A 25,986-nucleotide genomic window follows, 5' to 3' on the forward strand; every position below is an offset into this window, starting at 1 on the left:
AGTAATCAAACCGTTGCTTCGCTTCTGCCACCGCCGTTCGTTTGTGGAGTGACAGAAGCGGAACAAGTGGTTGCAATACAGTCGGAATTTAATGAATCCGGAGGAAATTACCTGTTTCTCCTGTGGTAACAAACTCCGGTGCGCTCGGAGGCCCTCTCCCAATATTGTTGACGGCAATGACGTACATTTCGTATTCGGTGTAGGGACTAAGGCTTCTAATCGTATAATACATGGTAATGATTCCTGATATTTCGCTGAAGGCTTGATTGGCATATTTTGGCTTAAATTGAATGACGTAATACTGAAGATCCTCCGGTCCGTTGTAGGACCAAGTCAGCCGAACGGAAGTCGCTGTGATTTCTGACGCTCGAACATTGATAGGTGGTCCCGGTAATGCTAAATTCGCGCCAAATCAATAGTCAACAGAGTCTCAAACTTGGACGGATTACTACTCACATTGTACTTTGACCTGAGCAACAGCATCGATAACGCCCAACACGCTAGCGGCTATACAAGTATAATTAGCAGACTCTTGAATATTAGTTAGTTGCAAAGTGTTCTTCCCAATGGGTAACTTGTCTTCAGGAGTTAGGTCCTGAGTGAGTCCTTTACGCCACTTGACGAAAGGCATCGGCGAACCCACTGCCACACAAGTCAAGTTCAGATTAGCACCCAACATCACTTCACTCAGCGGCGCTGGAGGTATCGAAAATTGGGGAGAAACACGACGCACTACGAAAGCAAATTTTACAAAACAACTATTTTATTATCTAACCAATTCAACCTTTGACGTAGAGTTGAGCTGACTTGGAGTAGTCGGTACCGATCGCGTTTTCCGCCATGCACTCGTACTTGCCTTGGTCTTTTTCTTCGCTATCTCTAATTTGGAGGGTGCCTGAAAAAAATTATATCTACCATTCACGTTTCTAAATAAAAATTGCATAATCTAAAAAAGTCAATTTCAGTAACCCATAAAATATTGAAATAATTTTAGTCACTCCACAGAAAGGTGTAAATGACTGTAAAATTACAATCTTCAGCTTCTAGTAATTTAAATTTTTTTCTTCGTAGAAACACTTTTCTCTGCTAGATCTAAGAAAAATCTTTTAAAATAAGGAAAGTTTTAAAACCAGAGACAAGCCAAAAAATATTTTTGCATAAATGTAACCATTTTTTTTAACTAGAGGTAATTTATTCTCGTTAAAAAATAAGTAAAATGCCCAACTAATAGAATTATTGTCCAAAAGATGAAAGGAAACTATAAAAAATGTCATAGGAGTAGAGATATTGCTAAATTAAAAACATCTCTAGAATTATAAAAAACTCTAAGATGTGATTCTTTCTAAAGATTAGCTCAAGTTTTATTATTATTTTGTTTTGATGGAAGTTTTTGTAATGTCAAGAGATTATTTGGGACAAAATTATTCATAATTAGAATGACGAATTTGGTGCAAATTGTCTTTCGAATATATAGCGACGTGCGTAGTCAGGGCTGTTAAAATTATTTAAAACGGCTGTTGTTATTGTTATTAATGGCATATCAGTATTTAATTGGAGACTCAGAATAAAATAACAATCAGCAATTATGAAAAAATAAGACAGGCATAAAGCCTTGTAGTCAGAAAAATAAGTAATAAAACTACAGTATTGGTTAAGGAACTCATAACTGGAAAGTTATAACATAAATAAATTATTTCTAATGTTTGTTTTAATTACACGTTAGCTTTAAAAAAGTTAATAAAACTTTGGCGAGCTTTACATCAAAGTATTACTATTCCGGTCGAACTGTAAGTAAAATATATACCCTACAATATTTTATGTTAAGAAAAAAATTAGTTCAAGAAGTGAAGACTGAATGTTAGGGTTAAATATCACATTAAAATTCGTACGAACTTGCTAAGATATTCTGATATTCACGTAGATACATTCAAATTAACTCACTCAAATCATGCCAAAGGAAGTTAACTCTAGAATTTATATTGAAGTTGTAATAACTAATAACCACGTTTTTTAACACTTATTTGGCAAAATGACTGAAACTATAAATTGGAAGATTTTGACTGTGTACCTCAATTTAGGTCATTTTTACAGTGAAGATTTCTTAATGCGACCTTTAATCTATCTTGGAATCACAATTTTTTGGTTCGTTTAGCAAAACCAAGGAGTTTTACGCACAACATTCGGTGTAATTTGGTCAAAACAGTACGAAAGTACAAGGATAGAAATATTTTTTCCTAATTCGAATTAGATTTTCCGCGTCTTGGAGATTCGCGTTAGAGAAGTTTCACTGTTGCAAATATTGGCCATCTCATTGGTAGAACTCACATAGTAGATTTATTTTTTCAAGTAGTAACGTTTTAATTTTTTACGATAAAAAGACGCTTTAAAATTTTGCAATTCGCATTCGCATTGTGGGCGTAATGTAGGTGGTAGTGAAGTGGCCGAGATGATTCGCTATAGTCCTCCCGTCAGTAGAACTAATGTTCCCCAGGGAAAACGATCCGTCCGGGGAATTCCACTAAACACGTGAACCGGACACTCGATTAGTTCGAGCACACAAAATACGAACAGCTAACAAAGAAGCTTCTAAAATTCCAGAAACGTGCTTTAGTGATCTTCCTTCGCAAGATAGCATCCCGTTACGAAACGCTTTCAAACCGTTAAATACCCCCTAATAGGATATTAACAAGGCGGTTGTAGATTCTGAATTTATCGTCCGCAAAGAATTGATTATGATGCGGCGACCATGCATGAAATGATTCTACCGCACATATTTTTTCCACGTTCGCGACAATTATTATTGATGTGGCGGATTTCCTTGCTGGATATAAGTAATTATAGTGAATAGCCGACCGGGAGAAAACCCGTCGAATCATAAAAAGCTGTTATTGTGTGAGGTGTGAGCATTATTCCTGGGCCAGATCAGAGCTTAACGTCGGGGAGATAAATAGAGTTTTTGTTGTGGTTCGTTTGCGGATATTCCTTATTCCTGGTTGGCTGAATCAATATGCAAGCCGGGTAAACGTAGCTTATATTACGTTTCGCCGCAGCAGACGCTGCATATAAAATTTATAAAAAGAAAATTTCTCAAGACCCAAAGTGATACACTGCGATTTCGAATTATCGAAAAAAAGAGACCGTTTAGCAAACACTCGGTCTGTTCAGAAATTGCAAAAAAGCCCATTTTCATGCAGGGTTAATTGATTTTCCAATTTTAAAATAATGTGATATTTATGTAATAAACTGCAAAAAGTGTTTTAGGCACGCGATCTGAATATTGTCCACCGAGACTGAAAATCGAGATGTGTAACACGTAAGCTGCTTAAATAACATCAATTTTGTAGCAGATATATTTTATACAAGGCTTTTAAAACGTCTTTAAAAACGACTGATTAACATTTCTTGCACTGTTCGGCAAAGTTGTTTAAAATCTCGGATTTGTCTCTGAATTTGTGTTATTATTGTTATTTTCGTTCTTTCTGGTGTTGTGTGTTATTCTTTGAGTTGTGATTTAGTTTACAGATGGCATTTATTTAACTTGATATTTTATTACAAAAGAAATACAGAATGTTTAATGTTTTAATGAATAAATTCATCTCATCAAGACATGTTTCCACTTTGTTACAATTTACGCTTTTTAGATAAGAAGAAAAGATACTAACAGAAAAGAAGTCTTAAACGAAACGTCTAAGTTTTTTTTAGATTACCTACGTATTTATTTAATCCAGGAATCTTCTGAAAATAAGCCAAAAACTTAGTGAGAATTAAACTAAGTAATTAATTAAAATTAAGTTTGTGCTAATAATAAGCACGACTTATACTAAATTTGCAATCTGTCTTTTGATAACATTTTGGCCTTAATTTTTTTGCTGACATGTTTTTTTTTTTTAAATTATGAAGCTTTAAACTCCCATAATAAATAGAAATTTGTGTCAATTTAATTAAAAAATCGGAGTTTCAATTTGGTTTTGGAAACCATTTTTGAGATTACTTCGCTTTTGTTAGTCTAAAAATTGTTTTTTTTCATCCCTTGTCCTCGCAGTTATTATTTAAGCTAGTATTTAAGTACGTTTTTAATCAAATATCAACTTAAAAAATAAAAATAATAACAATATTAATTGGCCAAAAGTAACATTATTTATACCAAAATAATTTTTGGTATAAGTATCATTTTTAATTTCCTGCCTTTGTCTATTAATTACAACTCGTGAAACGAGCCAATGGTGTCACTTGCAGCACTGTCAACGCTGGTGTCTATTTACTCTATTTGCCACGTGACTATAACAATTGGGTTGCGATTATCGATTGAATCCTCCAACAATGGTAAATAAATTCTAGTTATTTGGGTTATAGGTAGAATCTTTCGAAAGTGTAAAAAGTGTGCGAGCTTTTGTGCTGCATGTATGCAGAGGGTGCAGCTGCTTTCAGATTGTAGGTGGAAAGTTAGTGAAAGATGAGCTTTCGTCGACAAGCTCTGCAAGCGAATGACTCCGTTTTCGTTTTTCCCTCTTCCAGCCAGCAGCCGCCATATTAAAATCGTGCGACACCGTTTTGATTTCCCGCGAGATTAACTTGCCCAATTAGCGGTTTTCAGCGATTGGAAAGTAACTCAGTTTTTTTACCTGGCATTTCGTCCCTGATGGTGTACCGTGGGCTGGTGGAGCTGTTGATGGGCAGCATGTTCTTCAGCCAGGTGATCTTGGGCGGCGGATTACCAGTGGCGGCGCACGAAAGCACAGCTTTGTGCCCAATTTCGACGACCTTGTTGGTGGTGGGCGACTGGGTGATTTGGGGGAAGCCCGGCGGCAATTTATCGGCTGCAAAACAAAGAAGACGTTTAATAAACGACAGGTTCTGGCTTGACGAAGTAAACTGTAATAAAGCGGCCACGTGATCCCTTTTAATCTATTAACAAATTTCCATAGGCATTCAGAATGCGCGTAAATCAAAGCGTAAATTATAGATTTACGGGGGAATTTATTGCCGGCTTAGTAGCGGTGGGCCTTGTGCGATATTACCCACACAGATCGAACAATTTAATGCTTCGATCGTGTGTAGTGGTATTTACACGAATTTGCTGGTCAATGTAAGCCGGTGTACATACGTCCGTTCCGATAACATTAAACTTGCAACGAAATCGAAACGGACCTAATTCGATACGTGAAGCTTGTACGAAGGTACCAAACACACTAAAATTTTATATTTCATTCGGTTCGGCCCTGGATTTATGGCCCGGCCCAAACGCACTATAAATGCACTGAATTTAACCAATTTTTCATAATTTAGACCACATGGCAGCATAGTGGCGAAATGCCAAATTTTTTGCCTTCTTAGAAATCATTTTGGTCTACATTTTATTTTTAAACGTAAAAATAACAAAGGTCTGGGAAAAACTGCTTCAAAACCTTCCGTTTGTCTAAGTCTGATTATTAAAATGAAATTAGATAATAAATAAAATAGTTAAAAAATTAATCCGTCTTTAATCTTGAGTCAAACCCATAACAACCATTTTTGACAAATTTTTTAAAAATGATTAATAAATAAAAAAGCTTTCTTGTACAGAGATTTCTCTGCGACAGAATATGCATATGTAGGTATATAAAAAATATTTCATTTTACACGCCTGACTGTACGTTCGAAAGGTATCTCCCCCAATTTTTTGGTAATTTTTCTTTTGCAGATAAAAATAATAATTAAAAAAATATATTTTTGACCAAAAAGTCAAATTCTAAATTTTATACTAAATCATGCGTATTCACTTGAGATAATTGTTTACGAAAGTAGCGAAGAAAAATACCAATCAGATTTTGAATTAAACGCACTTTTACATTTCAACTTTAAAAATTATTTTTATTTATGAGTAGCTACTTGTGGCGTCGTAAATTTTGGTGACAATGTGAACTGTAATTGGGGTAAGATTGTAAAAGATTTCGTTGGGATATTTCAAAGCAGGCATCAGTTTTATTGCAAGACTGTAAATAAGGGGCTTCAAAGAGGTCGGCTACTGGTAACTGATCCATTTGTTGGCAAATTATACCATCTTCTAATAAATCACGCGTCTAAATAAGAAAGACCGATTATTTCACCAACCAAGTAAAAATTTATAATTCTGATACCAGCGTTCGATGGGCTAGCAAGTAAGAATTCATTTGGTCTAAAAACTTTCTAGTTAAATTAACAGTTAGTGCCCAAAAACTCACAAAACTGCTACGACTTTATTTATTAATAAAAAAATTTAATAAAAATCGAGAATGGTCGTTATCAATGTACAGGCTGGTGTGTAAAATTTCATGATTTTTATTTCATTAAAAGTCGCGATTTTCTTGGGTGCGCGATAAGGTTGCCCACCCAGTATAAAATTTATTAGATTTATTAGAATAGACATTTATAATTTGTAACAACGTAATGATTAATATATAGAAGCTGCTTTAAATAAATTTCCGTGTTAAGTCGGTAATTTATCTCGACTGGTTAGATAAGTCTTAGACGAGACTAAGTAGATGGATATATGATTTTTCGCTGTCCGCGTATGTTTGATGTGTGAGCACCCTATATGCATGTATATGGCAGTCGGTCCTTTATCGAGTCTGACGCGGACCATATTCTGAGTAAATATTTTGCAAAACACGTAGACTTCAAAGGAACTCGAGAGCAAATTTATGTAAAAAAGCCCTCAAATTATATTTGCCTTTTCTCGTTTAAAAATTCGATGAACGATAAACTTCATTCTGCGAAGGAAAATCTGCAATCCTATCCATTTGCAGACAATGCAGCCCTTGTCTGCTTTAGGAACGTCAGGAAAATCCGCTGAGATTTTTCAGTATGCATGGAACGCCTGAAATAAATGTTAATTAAAATTCCTCACGGCGGAAGTATCCGGGAATGATGCAGGTGAAATGCGAAACTGCACCAGACAAGCACTCCATATAGACTTTAGATGCACACCATCTGATACAATTTCGCCGTGAAGTTTAGTAGTCGAGAGTGCCTAGGGAGCTTCCGGAGTAGGTAAGTGCCCCGGCATCGCATGCCTTCTACGTCAACTTAACGGCAATGTACTGTCATTTGTGCTTTTTCAATTTTTAAACGTAAACGAGACGTGTCACGTTCAATTTAACGTTCATGACGAGTTTGCTTCGCGGAAAGAGAACCAAAAGGCTGATGCTCATATTACGGCCGAAACCACCAAAGTCGTAATATAGCCGCGGTTATGTACGAATTCGCAAAGAGCTCGAGTAATGGGCAGAAAAAAGGCGGCGACGAAGGCTGAAAGCGGTTCGTCTGCTGGTCGGTTCATTTCCTGAAAGCTCCGGATATGACCCATTGATTGATGGCGGATCCACCTATCAGGCTCTCCTCAGGTAAGCGGAACACGAGGGGCTGCGGTAGAGCTCCGATACCGCTTCACGTGCACAAGAGATATTACACAGGCTTAAGACCTGCAACCAGCTCGCTAGCAAACTTTCCCGCATTAAATCTAAGACCTCAAACTATAGTTTAATATTGTAAGCGACACCTATACGAAAAAACCAAAAGACGCTCATACTCCTCATCAGAAAATCTTTCCCCTGTTACCACTGTCGGGTTAATAAAGCTAATCTAAGGACAATAAATCGAAATTACGAGTTATTGGAAGTCGTCACTCCGCATTTTTCAAATTCTCAAATTTAATTACGAGTAGAAACAAATTATTGATGCTATTTTACTTCGAAAATCGTTGGAAATACTTGAGAAATTCACAAAGCGAGCAGAAATCCTTAAATTCGTCTACAATCTCCGAAAATCAATCAAAAGAATGTGTGTATTGTGTAACGTGTAAAAAATCAGAATCAAACAAAGCTACCGGCAGAAAACACGTGGTCTGGCTATAAAATAGTGTAGAGTGGTTATTTTCTGCAAGAGTTGGGTTGGTTATTAAAAGGTCGAATTATCGATGGCTGGATTGGGACTTGTGTAGGCAACGCCAACAGTGGCTTTCGGCAGCGGTGCCATTATGAAATATAGACGTAATCCAACGTCGCAATATCACCAGACGGAGGAAAGACAGCGTAGTCAGCAGCGTTTATGTGAAAGGTTGAGTTAACGAGCCGAGCTATTATTCATACACAGAATCCTGGAGGACGACGCGGTCCTTGCGTCAAAATGTAGGATTCAGTTCGTTGTGATCGTAAAAAGTGTCGAGGAAAAAGCCAACCGTGACACACAAAATAAAAGGACTGTGTCTGATATCAGACGCAGATTTCGAGGCGATAAATCAAGTATCTGGCAGAGGTGTTGGTGGAGAAAGAGAGTTTTAAACAATAACAAAAATTCACGGTTCAGACTTGCAGGTAGTAAAACAGTCGGATTTACGACCGACTAGATTCACCTTACGGACGAGGGAGGATGAATAATGTAAAATAATTTCATTGCTTATGGCATAATCCTCCGGAAAACGTGGGATTTAGCGATAAAAGCACCTTGCACTTGTTCCAGAATTATACACAATATGCAACTACCTTTGAAGCACGCTAAGTAAATTACTGTTTAGTTGGCTTATCCCGACTCCGGACTAAAAATCTTATTGCATTGATTTAATAATTTATAAGGAGAATTCCAAACACAAAGAAATCCATTTCAGTCTTTGTGGAAATTATTAACTTCCCCGCATATTGCGGTTTATACGTTAATAATAGACTATATACGGCGTCAAAACTAATTAACTGTAATCAGATTGCAGATGAACCCACACAAAAGACACCCACTCGAACAATGTCAAACAGTAATTATTTTTAAAAGGTTACCTCGGTTTGAGGTATTTGTAATTAAAGACAAGCCGGAAGTACGTAAACAAAGATTGAAGATTTGCACTAAAATAGCGGAAGATCCAAATAAAATTCAAAGAGGACCGCTTAAACACCTCTGGGCTTGAGAAAATTTCACGCTTTTGCCGCGTCGGTTCGGATCCGTTCATTACAGCGAAAAGTTTAACAATAAATAGATGCATAAAACATGAGAGGAGAGCCCCAGATATTTTACTTACCGAGCATAAATTTATATTTTACGGATTCTTAAAATTGTACACGAAAACTTCCTTAAAAAGACATAAACAAGAAAAGCTTTTAGGTCGCAAAGAAACATAACAATTAAAAATTTTAATGCCCTCCACTCATAAATTAAAAGTGCTTTTAAGTCGAATTAACGGTACGAGAACCTGTCATGGAATTACTCGGCCATTAGCGTGTCATAAATACGCTATTTCGAAGATGTGTATTAAGGAGTTGCTTCTTTTTTGCTTTGGTGGAAGTAAAGCTCCGGTTACGTTTACTGCAAGCATTGGCCTCAAACCGATCCAGTTTCATGAGTGTTGAAACTAATGAGGCTCTTACTCCGGGCTTTTCAATTCTTGCGCAGAAAATCGGAATAAGTAAGCACTGTTTAAAGCTTCCTGTATCATATTTTTAGATCGTTAAGTTGCAGTTGATAAAAACCATATCACATCTGTCAGGAAAAAATGCATCGAGAGAGATGCTTCCGGAAATTCAATGAATAAAAAAAGTAGCTTTCTACACTCAACGAAAAAAGGCAAAACCGGTGCACGTTTAGCTACTGGAAGCTAAAAGCTTCTCTAATGGGTTCATATTATTCATCATGTGAAATATAAACACACACACAACCTCTTACACTCCCCCGGTGAATTTTTTTATCTTGCTTGTCGGAAAGCAGTTTGAAAAGACTCCCGGAACTGGTTATAACTCGGTTTTTACCGCGAAGTGCTGTTTAAATTCGAACTTTTTATTTAATTTGGCAATGTGTGCGAGTTACACGTCTCGAATTTCGATCAGGTTCGATTTTAACCGGCTTAAAGCCGCTATCTCTGCCGGCTTAACTCTAGACAATATAAATCAGAGAAAACGTAAAGTCCAGTTTTGTTCGCGGGTCAGGAAGGCCATTCGTTACCCCGCCCTGCGTTGGAACTTGCAAACCGAATAAATTTATTTCAGGGCCTCGGTTTAGTTCGACGAAAAATACAAAATTGTTCCACTCTTGACCCGATCGAGATTTATAAAGTTGTTGGTTATGAGAACGCTCGACGTTATCCCACCGGAAACGCGGTCCGGTCTCGCCGGAATCGATCATTTTTACCGATCGACGGAGCAGAAATTCATGTGTTAATTTCCACTTTGGATTAAAAATAGATATGGTGATTCCATTTCAATAAATTGGGAGGGAAATTAATTATTTGTAATAAAATGTTGCCCGGAAGCTGAATTTCCAATGATTTATTATTTCCATAAAAATGTTATTTTATATGCGGATTTTTCAAGTTGAGAGATTTTTCAATTGGTTGGCTATTAATCCAACTAATCATTAAACAGACTTGGTTAAGCGTATGCCAATGAAGCAAAAGCTTAACTTGCTACATTTTTTATTACGTCCGACAGATGGTTTTGAGAGGCCCGAGTCTTTGGATCTGTTCCATCCATTTAACATAATTAGTCTGGTCGTTTTTGCGTCCAAGCAAAGCATCGGAGTGCTCGAGCTGAATAAACAACCTTTGGTCTAGACGTTATTTTGTGCTACACAACTAACATAATAAGAGAGAAAATTTCATGTCAAATCATGTTCTCGGTAGTCATCCTTAACGTGGATAGCCCCAGTCAAAAGCACCCCAGACTTTTTTATTTATCTCGAGAAGAATGAATAACGGACGCTTATTTCACGTCGTTTTCTCCACGAAGAGACTCCCTATACACACGCACAAAACAGACCATTGAAAAGTTAGCAAGCGAGCGCCTATTTACGTGGAGAGAGCACCGTTATATCGTCAACAACAAAAAGAAGCAAATTGCGCGTTTACATTTCAAATAAAAATGAGCTTAAACCGCAATTTAAACTTATTCTCGCGATATATCTTGGGGCTTTTATATTGCGGCTCTCCGAGTACGCTCTAATGTAAAATAATTGCCATTCCGTTTGCCAACGTATCACGGAAAAGTAAAATTAACTGTTACGCATTACTTTCGTTTTGTCCTTTTGTCGCTTCATCCCTTATCGTCTCTTCCGGTTCATGAAACGTGGGCCAGGTGGAATGGTGGGGACAAAATAAATACCTAACGACCGTCTCAATCATCCTCACAAAATGGAAACGAAAAAATTAATTTATTGCTACAATGCCATTTTTTAAGGACAAAGTTCTGCGATAACAGGAATCTTCAACTCGACCCGAGAGCACAAGCCGAGGTAAACGGGTCAGATAAAAGCACAATTCGCTTCATTTACTATGAGAGTTTCTCAAATTACCGTAAGTACACTGAGAAATAAATTACACGTTATTCATACCATTTATAAATGGAACGAAAGTGTACTTTTGACAGCGAAAAAACGATTGAATTAGCCGTTAAATGCTATTTAACAAAAATTGTAATAAAAAGTGTCGACAAAATAATGTGTTTAAACAATTTTAATAACAAAAAAGCACTTCATTACCCCAAATTTGCGTAGTTTGATTTTACACCCGGCGCCTCCACCATTTTTTCACGCAGTATTTCTTGGTCGTTACTCTGTCACTTATAACAACTATCAAATTTAAAAAGTATATTCGATTAAAAAAGGAACGTTTTCTGTTCTTTTGCAAAAATTAGTTTAGATGAACAAAACTTTTTATTTAAATATTTGTATCATTAGGTACCCTTATTTATGCGCAAACTTCAATACCTCATGATTAAACTGATGTCCATTTATGCTTGTTGATTGTTGGTTTAACAGCGGAATTCGTTTAAAAATTCAATTGTTTTATTACTTCCAGCCATCGACAAAAAAGCCGCAATTTAGTAACACTTAATTAAAGCGCAGTGTGCGATAAACGTTAATGATTAGCTTTTATAAAATATGGGAAGTTGTAATAATGCAGTTAATTGCAAAATGATGGAAGTAATTAGATTTCAAAAATGTAATTTATAACAAAATTTAAATTACAAGGTATAAAAATAGTGTCCTCAATTTCGGGAAATTTTTAGTAAAACATGAACAAAATCGATGGGTTAAATTATCTCTCACATGAATATGCATTTAGTTCCGAAAATACAACTTGTGTTCGAAACTTTATGCGCATTCGTAAAATCAAAACTATTAAATACGAGTATATCCCAACTACGGTAGCAACCATAAATTATTAAAATTCATATTGTCTACTAAGATAAATGTAAAGACAACTTTACCAACAAAAGAAATTCCATCTCAAAGACAAACCATCTCAGAGAGGCTCATAAATCATGGATTTTTAGATTTTTATTACTTAGATTTAATCTTTTGGGTCCAGTGATACACCGAAACAACAAGTCATCTGATGTTAATTTTTATAAACGTCCCGAACAGACATTACAAAAAATGTTTTGAGTTTTGCCCACGCTACGTCTTAAGACTTGGATTTTTGTTTATGAAAGGTTAGAAAAAAATTAAAGCCGATAAAATTTATAAAATACTGCCGTTTCTTTTACAGTGAAACATTGCTCTAGAATCAGAAAAATTAAAGGAAACGTACACAGTACAGACAGAAAGTATTAGGTACTAGCATATTTTTGCATAAATTAATAATGCGAGCAAACATCGAACTGATCAAACAAAATAATAATCCGTCATTTAAATATTTATGTCCCTACATATTTATTTACTGAATCCACAGCTCTATTACATGCTCGTAGTTTGAAATTTCCAATAACGCTGGCGCATGAATAAACAAAAATCACCCTTTCGGTAATTTTTAAGGCGCAGTTTCCGTCAGAGATAACGTCAAAAACAAGGCGAAGCCCTTTCTTCCGGTTTTGTGCCCCATATGCAAGCGTCTCTTTAATCCTAGCGAAGCAAGAAGCGTCGCAGTCCTGCAGGGCCGTAGGTTGCCTGCCAGTGTCATGTTGATGGACTATTGTGCGGTTACAATGGGTTTATCACGCTCTATTGTTAGCACTGTCTCTTTGTGTCTACTCTAACTCCGTGTAACATTTGCTCTGGACTCCTGATACAAATCATCTGCCGCAACTTCCCGTCTTATGCCGGCCCCCACCCGCTCCCGTTATCAAATTATCAGAGGGCCGACCCGAAATCTCGCCCTTAATTATGCCGGGCGGTCTATTCATCAACGTTTATTAATCGTCCGGTTAACGATAACAAATTGATCGTGGCGATGGGCGTGTGAGCAACACTTATTCCAGATTACGGACACACACAAAAATTTCGTCAGTGAGTCTTAAAACTACTAGTCCTCGAGATGATCCGGACGAAAGATGCGGAGTTCCCGTGTGGGGCAGGCCAACGAGGAGGTAATTAATTAGCACACGTTCGTTGTATCGGCCACGCGCGATCTTAATGCCTGTGGGCCACCTTCGACCCTTATGTTTTTCTCTTACCGCCGGCACTGTATCCTGCATAAAGATGTGCCTCAGCGGCCCATTATTCTCTTAAACGGGACAGCAGAGTTTCGCCATTAGACTAATCCGCGTGACGGCGGGAATCACGACCTAAATTAAAAGTTTTTTCGGAATTTTGGGCGAGCGAAAAGCAAATAAATTAATTGGATGACTTGAGGGCGTCGCTGGAAAGTGTTAATTTTGGGTACGGTCCTGTCTGATTTCAATTTCAAAGCAGGGTGGATTTATTGCGGCTCAGCCTTGACCGTTTGACTGCGAACGGAATAAATTGACAATTTCATTTTTTGCACGTATGATGTGAGGGCTGATTGGAAAGAGAACAAAGGAGCGGTTTCGATGATTTTTTTAGATAATTAACGAAAATACGGGGCCCGATTATCGGCATTATTTCAACACGGAAAAGGTATTACAGATGCGTTGTACTCCCAATAAATGTGCACGTATTAATTGACAGCACCGTATAAATATATCGAAACTGAACCGTTATTGGTCGGATCGGCAAAATTATTAACTTATCGCGTCACTCCATAATGTATTTTCGATGGTTTAAATAACGTATTTTAAAAATGAATACACTGTCAATGTGGGATTAATATTTAATAAATTAGGGAAAATTATAAATAGTAGGATAATAATCGTAGCGCTTTTTCGGAATTTATTGCACACAGATTGATTGTGAGGACGAAAAAACTGCAGCATTTTAAACCATCAGAACTAGGCAACGAAGTCAATATTGTATTATAAAAGTTTATATTTTTGAAATCGTGTTTTACTTTTGTCTCGAAGAGGGTCGTAAGAAAAACAATTTAATTATGCAAAAGGGTTGCTGTTTATGTTTCTAGAGAAAACTATTAGCTAAATTTGCTGTAATTAACTGAGTGTTTAACTATCTAAGAGGAGAGGATTTGGAAATGAACCCGGAGGTATTCCCTGTGCTAAAAGGTATTTCGTAAAAAACCTTAAGTCTGTGTTTACTAAACAAGCACAGAGATGCTAAACAGACACTAATTTGCTGTCTACGAGTTTACTAGGCGGCCTTATACCTCATTAAAATAGCTTAGAACACGACAAAAAATATCAAAATAAATCGCGTAAACTCAAAAAACTTCACATTCTCTTGACATGCTGATTAGTGATTGAATATTTTCCGCTATTGAGATAATTCCACATTCTTCGTTATAATCCTCAGAATATTCCTGAAGTGATCATTCATAGGTCAAAATAACATTTTCAACAATGTTTAACAATGTTATTTCCAAGTTCTTTGTATGTGTACTTAAGCCTTGTTTTTTTTTCTTGTATTTTTGATATTAAATGCAATAAAATATTTTAAATAATTCTAATTTTTATTTGGAGACTCTGTACATTTAGTTCTATCAACAAAGTTCTCAAGTTCTTTGAACGCAATTGTTGGAAGTTTAAATAGGCAATAATTAAAGTGAACTCGAGCTAGGAAAAATTGTGCCGTGACCAAAATAATTGGGTGCTGTTTAAGAAAGTGGCGTTTTCGATTAGGAGCAGGTGGCGAAGGCACTCAAGAATCGAAATAACTAAAAATAATACTATATAATTTTCTGGATTACTTTTCACACATGCGAAGCTGCTGTGCATTAAAAATACATTAGTCTTACTCAACACGAGTCGCCCCTTTTTCTGTCTTTATTTATTACGGAAGCTAAGTGAAAACATTAGTTTATACGACATGCACATAAAAAAATACGTGACATCCATCCCCAATTAATTTACAAGGGTCGTATAAATTGAATTGAAGAGTTGTAAGCGCCGATTGAAAAATATTTTAAACTTCAAACCTTCCGGTATAAATCTAAAGTTTGCCGAGAGAAATCCCTTGGCGACTCGGCACATATTCAGCACCGTTTCGGTTCTTTTAACTGTTGAAAATTTAATATGACCACCCAAGTTTTATCTTTGTTCTGGACTTAAACGGCGAAATGTCAACAACTTTAGCGGTATATTAAGAAAGCAAGGACCAATATAGAGGCTCGATTTAATCTGGGAAGTCTTACATAGATTGTAGTTTTGGAGTCGAAACTTTTAATGCATCGCTGCAGCTTCATAATTAACGCTGGAAAGAAAATCCCACTTGGGCAAACTTTTCCGAGAAGCTCGGTATTTTGTCGAATCATAAGAATTGATAGATGCGTGTACATTAAACATAATTATTACTTAATCGATTATTCTTTTCAAATGAAAATAGCCACATAACCAACAAGCATTGTGTTTAAACAAAAGATCTTTGCTATAAAAATAACGAGATCGTTAGATATGACTAGGAAATAAAAAATTAAGACCCGCTTCAAGTTAAAACGAGGTAGTTTATCAGGAAATTATACAAATCGATGAAATTATTGTTTGTACGGCTTCAAGAACAATTACGCCGGCAACAATTGCAAGCTTAAGTCACGTAAATTATTTCAACATTACACCCTCGTTTTAAAGTAAATTCGCTTTCCCTTTATTATGCACAATGACATATTGTAGGAAGGTGTACGTTTGGCGGCGGAGCATTCTATGAATGTTTAGGGAAAGTTTAACTGAAATAGTGTTATTGGATGTATTAATTTATGACAGTTTTGTAAACTTTCCCTACAATTCATAAAGTTTATGTAGCTAACTTTGCAAATAACGAAGACATTATCCATGGGAATTATCCGGACCCCCTGCTGTACTAGGCCTCGTGTATCTATGAGGCTCCAGGTTTATTTTGGATGCGCCAGTCGAGTCCATTACGTGTAGACATTTGCATAGAGTTTCGTTTCAATTTTAATTCGTTTTTTACTTTCTGTTCGTTCGCTTTAAGTTGACTGCGACACGTTCCCGAGTTCAATGGCTTGTCAAAACTTTGTCTATAAGAAACGAATTCTCTAAATATTTTATTTTGTTCTTTGCGTTTTTTATTTCTTTCGTAAATTTTGACAAGACCCATGTCGCAAGGTGTAAAATAAATAATTTATTAAACTTGAAACAGGCAACAAAGTTCCAAGAGGTGACACTCCAGCATTTATCTGGGGTTATAATAGTATGGTATCCACCCTCTTAGGTTTTTTGTTTAGATCCACGTCATCGTCTTATGAATAAAAAAACCTTTTATCGTCGATTTTAATTCGGTAACTTGTGCATAATTCCATCGGTCGGAAGCCGAATATCACCGGATATTTTTTTATTCATAAGATACTTAGAACCGGGTGTTTCGCTTAGGCCGCAAGAGAGGCTCCTTCCACTGTTCCAATAAGATATTCGGAACGTTTTTTGGGTAAATAACTGAGAGATTTATTCGACGTCAACTGTACCGCATGTGTATTTATTGCGCCCCCTAAATCATCCCGGTATCTCGCAAATTTATCTAGACAATTATTAATTAGTTAATACCAGCGGGCAGAACGACTCGGGATTAGATTTGCAACTAAATTACCAATGCTTATATTTTAATGAATTATCCGGCTTCAAGATTTATCCCCGGCCGGAAAAACAACACCGCCGCTACAATTTCAAGAAAATTCCAAGACAAACTTATATGCTAATAACACCGCACAGGTCGGAGTTATGTTTCAGCAATTACACTAATGGAGGCCGGGAGATATCCTTTTCCTCCCCTTCAAGGAGTAAACTGCGCTTAGCATTTTTCCGGTTGCAGCTTTTAATCTTCTGATGTAGGCGAACAATGCACACGGCACACATACTCGTTTGTGCATTTGCTGCAGCCTCCACCTACCTCCGACATGGACCTGATGGAAACGCGGTCGGAGGTTGTGAGATATGCATCGCGGGAATCGCACGTCGGCAGCCGGTGTCGTGCTTGCGGTTCAACCAGCTGCGACCAGGGGTCAATTAGTGGATTTATGTCGCCCCAGGCGCCATATCCAGCCCTCCCGACCGTCGTTACGTATTATTCATTCTTTATGTACGTCCTCAGACCTCACTGCCATTGTTATCAGCCATTAAACGCATCTCTATGTCTTTCACAACAACTTTTTCGCTAATCGCGGATTCTGGTGATGTTCGTATTTGGCCAAGTTCGAAAACGAGTTATAAGTTATATTGTGATTTATCATAACAATTGATTAAGTCACACCAGCTAAGAATTAAATTTGTACACTTTCAGCTTAATTGACGTATCGTAAGACTTAGTTAAATTACTCTTACAACAGCCGAATGCCACAGCTAATGTCTTGCTTGGTCTAGCTCTTTTTAAACAATGGGGAAAAATTACACCAATATTTTAGAGTAGCAAATGTTAAGCATTTTTTTACCGTACTGTTAGAAAACTTTTTTAACTAACATTCTGAAATTTTGTTTTATTTCGTCAAGACAAGTTATATTAAAAATTGGATGTATTGCCGAACGAACACTTGAAATCTGTGTTAAAAATCATACGCTGGAGGTAAGAGAGGAAATAGGCAAAGGAGCAATATAAATAAAATCCTACAATCACTTCGTACCAATAAAGAACTAGCGCCTAATAAAAATTTATCCATATGAAATATCAAATACAAGAGGAAGAGTTTGGAAAATAAATTACATTTTGTGGAAAGCTGAATGCAGCACAAGAAAATTCAGTGCCAGCTTTCGTAGTTGGCAAAAATACATGCAATGTATATTTTATGATATTGAATTTTTAAAGTTAACTTGTTGATTTGTAAAGAACCTCACTTCACCTTTAAAATTCGCACTTACAAACATCTCAAAATAATTTAAAAACTGCCTAAACGATTCAAACATCATTTTTGTTTAAATTATTTGATTTTAAATAAGTTCAAAAATGTTCAAACGCGTCGTCAAAAAGCTGAAATCGCTTTAATCTATCAAAAAATAATAATAACAACAACTTGAGCATTAATATTTTGCGCCAAACTTTCAAGTGTTTGAAGCTGTCTAAAAACACTTATTTAAACACCGACTTTGAGTTTAGGCGATTCCTTACTCAAAATTGTTAAAACTCGCTGCAGAAAACCCAAAGAATCTTTATTCTGAATCCAAATGCGAAATCTTAATTTATGTAAAAATATTTATAAAATTTGCTCCCAAAAAACATTAGACTGTCTTGAAAAGTCGATCTAAGCACAACACTTGTAACAATCAGTTTAGACGATTCCTTGCTTAAACGACGATTGGATAAACAGTTTTTTTAAATCATTTAATTTTATATAATTCCTTGCTCAAAAATATCAGAACCCGTAATCGAAACCAATCTTAAATCGCTTTATTCGGACGCTAAAAACGAATATTTAAGTAGCAGTTTAATTGGAAACTAAACTTGATTTTTGAAGATTCTTTGCTTAGAAACGACAAAATTGGTATTCAAAATAATGATACGTATTAGGTTTTAGACATTACTGTTGCTAATCGAGGCAGTGATATGGAGCAAGTTTAAGTGAACTTTTGCCGATGCCATAGTCATTTTTCTTCTGGGGAAGAGTTTGTAATTGCGTATCCTCAGGGGACGGTTTTACTTTTGTTCCACTAGTAGTTTCGGTCGAGAAAACAAGCGGCGTTTCAATGGATAAGTAATTTGTCCCGGCGCATCCACCATTTCATCCGGAAACAACTCCAAAACAGCTAATGCGCAACCATTTCGCTCTCGACAAAACCGACGAAAAATCGAAATCGCCAAGTTTCAATTCTTCGCGTGACTATCGACGTTTTTCCGCTTACAAGTGAAATGTTTTTGCTGGTTCTCCGACTGCCGACAGCTGTCATCGAACTGTGCTGAAGTTGAAAAGTTGTTATATTCTCCTGTGCTTTAATATTTATTGCGTATTAAAATTATTATTGCGAAGCACCGTCGCCTCGTGAAACCCGATACTTATTTAATGGGAAACATACGCCGGAATAAAGTAGGTAAAAGCAGATCGATAATTTCTCAAGTTGCTCCATTTCATGTAGATGCTTCAAAGGCTTTACGACGATGGCGGGCTTCCATTCAGCAGTCTCAGCACCAGGTGTTGACTCCCAACCCCGTCAAATTTAATATAATGCTCACATGCGCATATTTTGCAGTGGCGGTGCCAACGCAAACTATCAAACTGCACCCAGACTCTTATAAATTGCGATTAACACGTCTTTATGCGAAACTTGCCCGGGACAAAGCAAATGCCCCGTCAAACTTGAGAAAGAAATCAATTTTAAATGACGCATCTATTTGATGTACAAAACGCGCCGCCCCTGCCGACACCGGAGACCTTTTCATATCCAACAGACACGTGTGGAATTACAAAAGCTTCAAAGATCGAGAAATTCGACGGCAATTGCGGAATTATTTATCGAAAGACGTCGTCTTTTCGTACAATAACATAAACGTGCGCATCATAAATTGCTAAGTGTTAATTCCAACGAAAGACATTGTCGACGAGCGTCGCTGTAATATTAAAAGAGCGAAATACCGGAGCATATGTTGCGCCTTTTAGGCCCGGTGTCACCACACACTAAACGAACTCCACATTCGGAGGATCCCCCGGATTATTAATACTGAGAGGGCGCTCCGGAGGAACGTTTTCCGCCTCGGAGTTAATATGTGTCGGCTCCAGAGAAATATTGGTCGCGTTCGAATCATATTTTAAAGTCAATTCTATTCACCACGGCGAAACGAAACCAAACATATTCCAGACGGCGCAAAGCCGGGCCCGGAATCTGAAGATTGACGCCTTTTACGGACCAGAAAAACAGGACCGGATTTCAATAAAAAACAAACGTTCTTCGGCCTTCCAATCATTTATTCAAATTAGTTTTAAAGTAGTGTGTTTGTTAAAGAAACCAAAACTATTTTCAACAGTTAATTAATACGTGTGTACATAAGTCGGTTTCAAAATAAACAATAACGCTTCATTAATTTTTTATCACATTTCCACAACATGGTCAGAGAAATGAGAAATTATCTTGGAGCGTGGATACGCCCTGTATTTTTTTCCTCGATGAGAGGCGTCGCAGTTCACGGTCCGGTCCTGTCCTCCCCAGCGAACTGTTTTACTTTACATTCATAAGTAGGGTGCCGGCACTATTTCATATCTGCTACCTACATCTGACATTCGCGCCGCATGCTTCATTTCAAAATAACATCTTTCATTCTATTCTTTCTACATTTACATTTTAGCACGCCTTTCGTATTTTTTACCGTGGCCAATGTATCATGACAGCCTGGAGTCGTGAAAGATTTTTGGAAAAAATCAAATAAACTTTCCGCCTGGTGAGAGATTCACACGAGCTCACAAACTACAAAAAGAATGTTCGCTGCAAACTTCCCCGGTGTATGTAAATGTTTTTTTTCCGCCTCTCGTATCCCTTCGACGTGTTTATTTTGCGACATTGTGTCTCCTGCAACAAGTGTGGAAGCAATACAACTTTTTAATATTTATGACGCGTTTGCTCGATCTTGTCTCGATAAATATACAAACCGGATGATTATCCCGGAATTTATATTTCCGGTAGATGTTGACGCTTCATTTTTCATTTGTCGCGACGTTTTTAAAATTCAAGTTTTTACTCGCGTGAGCGTCGTAACAATTTTGTGTCCGATTCGATTTGTTTTTGCGCAAAAATCTTAATGGAAGAGTCGCAGAGTCCCCGGAGTCGGCCCCTCATCGTTACTCGACGTCTCTTCGGGTATATAAATAAATATAATCGCTCGTCCAACTAGAGACTTCTTCAATTATTCTTTAGTTTGTCTTAAAGGTTAAGACTCCCTCTGTATTTTTCCATCACAATTTCGAAAAGCTTTATTTCCCATGGGACGCAAAGTCCGGCAAAAGCTGTAATCGGCAGAGCGATTGTTGGAATCCTGGAGTTTTAAACGTTCCGGCAGCTCACCTAATGTCACCATTTTAATTAGTTAAACCCGAATCTATTGTCAGCTTTGAAGCGATTAATTGTTCATAATCGAGCCTCCGACCGCTATTTATATTTAATTAACCCATCCTACTGAATGGATTTGACACTTCCATTTTCTGTGCTACTAATTGTTTTAAACGACACGGAAACTAATTTACCCTAGACGTTCACAAACAACGTGTACCAGTCACCCTTCATATTTATCTAATAAACTGGCATTATACCTTTGTCAAAAGAAACGCAAATACGCGACACAATGCTCAAATTCCTCGTCTATTATTTACAAGAGCTAGGATAAAACGCTGTCATATAAAAATGTACGTATTTATGCAGCTGAGTCGCATTTCCACTGAGACGGTAGAGTTATCATCTAGTCCGCCTTCACCCCGTGTTACCTCCGCCGTTGTATATTTCCGGACGGTATCGCGATATCTCACGAGATTCCCGACAATAATTAATTTTATCTCGAGCACACTTTCTGACTCCGAATCAGAACGATAAATTACACTTTCTATAAATTACCCGGAGTGTAAGATGTGGTTTATCTCAAGAACACATTGCATTGCCTGCTAAGTGTTACAATTGTTCCTTTATTCAAGCCCTCTATAAATAAGCACTTTTGCCGACATTCAACAGTCCTTACCTTGACATTCCGGAACCGCTCCGGAACCTCGGTTCCAGATTCGTCCTTATGCGCCCACTTTTTCGCTGCGTTAATTATAGTCAGGGGCAATTTTCTTGCATACGTGAGTACCAATCGGGAAGTTTTCAACGTCGGTGATTGATACACCCCTAATATAACCGGTAAACAAAGTTATGAACGGCGGTAAGCCCCATGAAATATTCAACTTAGCGAACCGTACGTTAATATCTGTTGGCTTTAATAGTTAATGTTGTCGAGAAGGGGGCGCAAGCGACGCTCGCATACTCCCTTTTCCCCCTATTAAGATCCACCTGAAAAATAGTGTTTCCAAAAGCCATTTTCCCGGATTACCGCTAATCTTTTCCCATATCCGATTTACCGGCGTGAATTATTTTCCTAACGGTTTAACTCCGGGCTCCGATCCGACCCCGGAATCTGATACGCAGCTTGTCCTAAGTTCCCTTCAAAATTAAGAGACATTTTTCGCTACAGGGCTAATTTATTACATTAGCCAAACGCCGCAGTACACACACGTTGTAATTCACTTTTTCTTTAACTTTTTATCATTATTTTTACTTTATGTTGTGTCAAGCCCCTGTCGCCGCCCCGCCCAGAAAACAAAGCAATTACCGAGAGGAAAGCGAAAACGCGATTTATTTATAATGATAAAAGAATTTAAATTGAAGTGCTCGACGAGAAATGAACGCGTGCAGCCCGAGAAGAAAACGTGGAGTTCTTGAAGGGTTTGAGGGGAAGTCTAAGGGGTTGATTTTCGACTCGAGTCAGGAAAACAGTGAGACTGATTAATTGCAAGTTTACATCCACACCGAGATCCAGAATGTGTTTGGAACAGATATCTGACTTTGATCGGAGCTTGAGAAGCAGGGTAATGATCATTCCGTTAATTACTGAGTTTATCGGCAGAGAATAATTTAATCAGATTCAAATAATGAGAGAGGCAAGTGGAGCATGAAGAAAATTAAAAAGAAGACTGATGGATCCGACCGGGAGCGCGGATTGTTGTGAAAGTGAAAACATTTGCCGCCATTAAGTTACAAATGGTTCATTCTTAACCGAGCTTTTGGTTCAATTAGTGATTTTTAATTTAATTTTTGAAATTAACTTTGCCAAAGTTCAGACCGGTGTTTTTTCTCTAAATTACATTGGAGAAGAACGCTCGGTTTAAAGTTGGGATCGGAAGCGATGTTTCTATTATTACTATTGGAAGGAAGTTGCGAAAATTTTATGGCACCGCAGAGAAAGAATATCGGCGCGGAGTTTGCCAAAGTTGACACAATGACTCTTTTTCTGTTTATCTATTTTCAGTTAGACGATAGTAAAGGAACGTCTCGAGGACGCTGCTGATTTATTTGAACGATATTGGCGCTGAATCGCCAACTCCAAGTATCAATTAACGAACAATTTTTCGCAATTAAAAAAGTGCTACAATTTTTCGTAAAGTAAACGGTTGCATTTGGGAAAGCTTTTAAATGGCGAGTTGTGCGGTTGCTGTGTTAGTATTGTACGGCCTCGAGTTGAAAGAAAACATTACAAAAACTAATAAAGCCCATTCGGAATGGAAACGAGTTAAGTAATTGGTAAGCCGGGCAATAATGTAATTGTCTCCTATAGCGTCAAACCTGATCATTACCATTATTAAAATAGACGTCGCTCTAATAAATTACCATTACTAATTACACATATTACGCTAACGGTGCACTAAAACTACAAACGGCCGTCGCTACACAAAGACTTGCACAGGGGATCAAGTGTGGTTTATTTAATAGAAAATGACGACGTTATTAAATTGAAAGCGCCGGATTTGATTCAACTCAACTGTTTTCTGGCAAGGGGAAGGATTTAATAGAGTTATTTGTTTCCGAATTCCGGACGGTCGCATGTATTAAGGATCGGGTACTATTGTTCCTTACCCGCAAACAGGCATTTAAACATCATAGAGAACTTCTCTACCGACAAACGTAACTGTTCAGGAATCAAGACTATTAAATTGGTCGTTCGCGGTCAGTGATCTTGAGGGTTTCACAATCTGAATACAAATGGGACCGCAAAATAGATAGGTATTAAACCGTACTAGCGAATGACTCAACTTTGGATCCCTCTCCATTCACGGAATTTTGTCAAATCTGCCGACAAAGCTATTGTTACAGTAATTACATCCACAAAATGGCGATAATACGTGTGAAAAAAGAAAAAACTGAAAACAAAAATGGGCTTAAACTTTGCGCGAATTGTTCTAAAAGTTGCCCATTGTTTTAAAACACTGCAAACGTGAGTTCTCCACTAATAGTTCAGCGAATAAAATTAATATTTTAAAAGTAAAATTCCGGTGCAGTTTTAGAAAATAAGATTTTGCAAACATAGTTTATAATTACTCGCTGAAATATTTATTTTATTTAAAGAGTCCGCATTTAGAAACATTTCCATGAATAAATATCCGACTTTATTGTTAGCGCAGGTAGGACGTGCACATATTGCGTTGTGGAGCTCGAAAGGCCTTGTTTTCATTTATAGCGTGAAAAGATGAAATGAAAAAGGGACTTACTTTCGAAGACGACCAACGTGGCGTCGGCGTTGACGGCGTCTCCGACGCCGTTTTCGGCAACGCATTCGTAGTTGGCATCGTCTCTTCCGGCTTTAACAGGTTCGATTCGCAGTATAGATCCACCGTCTGGAAATTCTTTCACTTGATATCGCGTCTGGGAACCTGAAAGGAAACCTCAAATTCACTACGTGATCCACATACGAAAGCCGGCTTTGGAGAGGTAGCAGGATTATGAATCGAACACTTTACCGGCCGCGGGCAAATCAGCTCTCAAAGTTTATTCTTACAACATATGCTCGAAGTAGACAAAAGAACAAAAAGAATCGAACTGGAAATGTCTTTTCCAGCGCCACAATTTTAACGAAAACTTTAAACAAACCGCAAGACTCTCGAAAGTGTCTTTCTAGTTTATGCTTAAGGATTCTCATGCGAGGATTTTAATTTCATACATGTAAAGCAAGTAGTGAACATCAAACAGTGCGAGCGGTTGACAATTTAGCAGAGAAATTATGTTGCAGTTAAAACGTGCACCCTCTGTTTATGCACTTCACTTATCGCGTGTATAATTCAGAGATAGCAAGGAGGATTCGGTCGGGATCAAGCACAAGTTACAAACTCTCGTTTCGGCTTTGTTCCACAATTTTATCAAATAAAATCCCCAAAACGAAAGTCCGCCATTATCAAAATTGTCTGATCTTTTTGTTTCTTATCTTATTATGTTTACCGTCTTATTATTATGATCACACGATGTTATTTTTGTGTGATGTAACGAGCGATTTTCTTTGGCGGTAACGAGCCGAGTAATTAGTTGCAAATTGTATCGTATAATTTTGCCCAAGAGCTCCCGTTTCATCTTACCATCAAAGATGGATTTTGCTCGAATAATATGTTTCGTTAAAATTCGTTAGAAGTGGGTGGAAAAGGGCAAAAAGACGGTAATATCTCGCTTCTTAGTCAAACATGATCTTTGTTCTTTTTCCTTCTTTTCCAACTCTGATTGCACTTTTATACCTCTTTGAATTCGCACCCCAACCTTCATTATTAGTGAATTATCCTGTTTTACCACTAGGATAAAAACAAAATGAGCGAGCGGATTGAAACTTTTCTTAAGTGAAAATATTTCACCTCATTATAAAACGCTTTTTTTTCCAACCGTTGCAACAGACATTTATCTCTTGACGTTTTTTTTTTGGCAAGCTCGTAACAAAACAATTTTCTTATCAGAATTTAGTTATTCCACGTGTTGCAAATATTTAGAACAGTGATTATAACTCGGCCTGAAAATTTAAATCGTAACATAAGAATGCCGAACGCACAGATTAAAGTCACTGATCCATCTCGGGGGTCATGGAATTTTCTCATTAAGTCCGTAAAATTAAAGCACTTTGCAAAGTAGAGGTTTAGCAAGGACGAATAAAAGGGGACAGATTAAACTTGCACGCAACTATCCAGTTTCGTCAACTATTTCCAAGAGTTTTGTCTTTACCCTTCCAACAGGTTGCTTTAGAAAATAGAAGAGCTGTCGCTAATAT

The 25,986-nt window shown here is 37.3% G+C and overlaps 1 protein-coding gene and 1 non-coding gene across 9 annotated transcripts in view; one reads left to right on the forward strand and one right to left on the reverse strand.

Annotated features, from left to right (window-relative positions):
- Positions 1-25,986, reverse strand: part of Lar (Leukocyte-antigen-related-like) — a 205,258-nt gene that overhangs the window by 17,593 nt on the left and 161,679 nt on the right. For all 8 annotated transcript variants that reach the window (XM_064357111.1, XM_064357119.1, XM_064357116.1 and 5 more), the window contains 5 exons: positions 24,455-24,616; positions 4,623-4,817; positions 785-895; positions 457-732; positions 112-396 (listed from right to left, as the gene is read on the reverse strand). In XM_064357111.1, coding sequence (XP_064213181.1) covers positions 112-396; positions 457-732; positions 785-895; positions 4,623-4,817; positions 24,455-24,616 — 1,029 coding nt within the window. The remainder of the gene's footprint in view (positions 1-111; positions 397-456; positions 733-784; positions 896-4,622; positions 4,818-24,454; positions 24,617-25,986) is intronic.
- Positions 9,750-9,846, forward strand: Mir3847 (microRNA mir-3847). The gene has a single exon (NR_038678.1). It is a non-coding gene; the product is annotated as a microRNA mir-3847 (primary transcript).

The sequence above is a fragment of the Tribolium castaneum genome, chromosome 1 (genome assembly GCF_031307605.1).
Source record: "Tribolium castaneum strain GA2 chromosome 1, icTriCast1.1, whole genome shotgun sequence".
NCBI lineage: Eukaryota > Metazoa > Arthropoda > Insecta > Coleoptera > Tenebrionidae > Tribolium > Tribolium castaneum.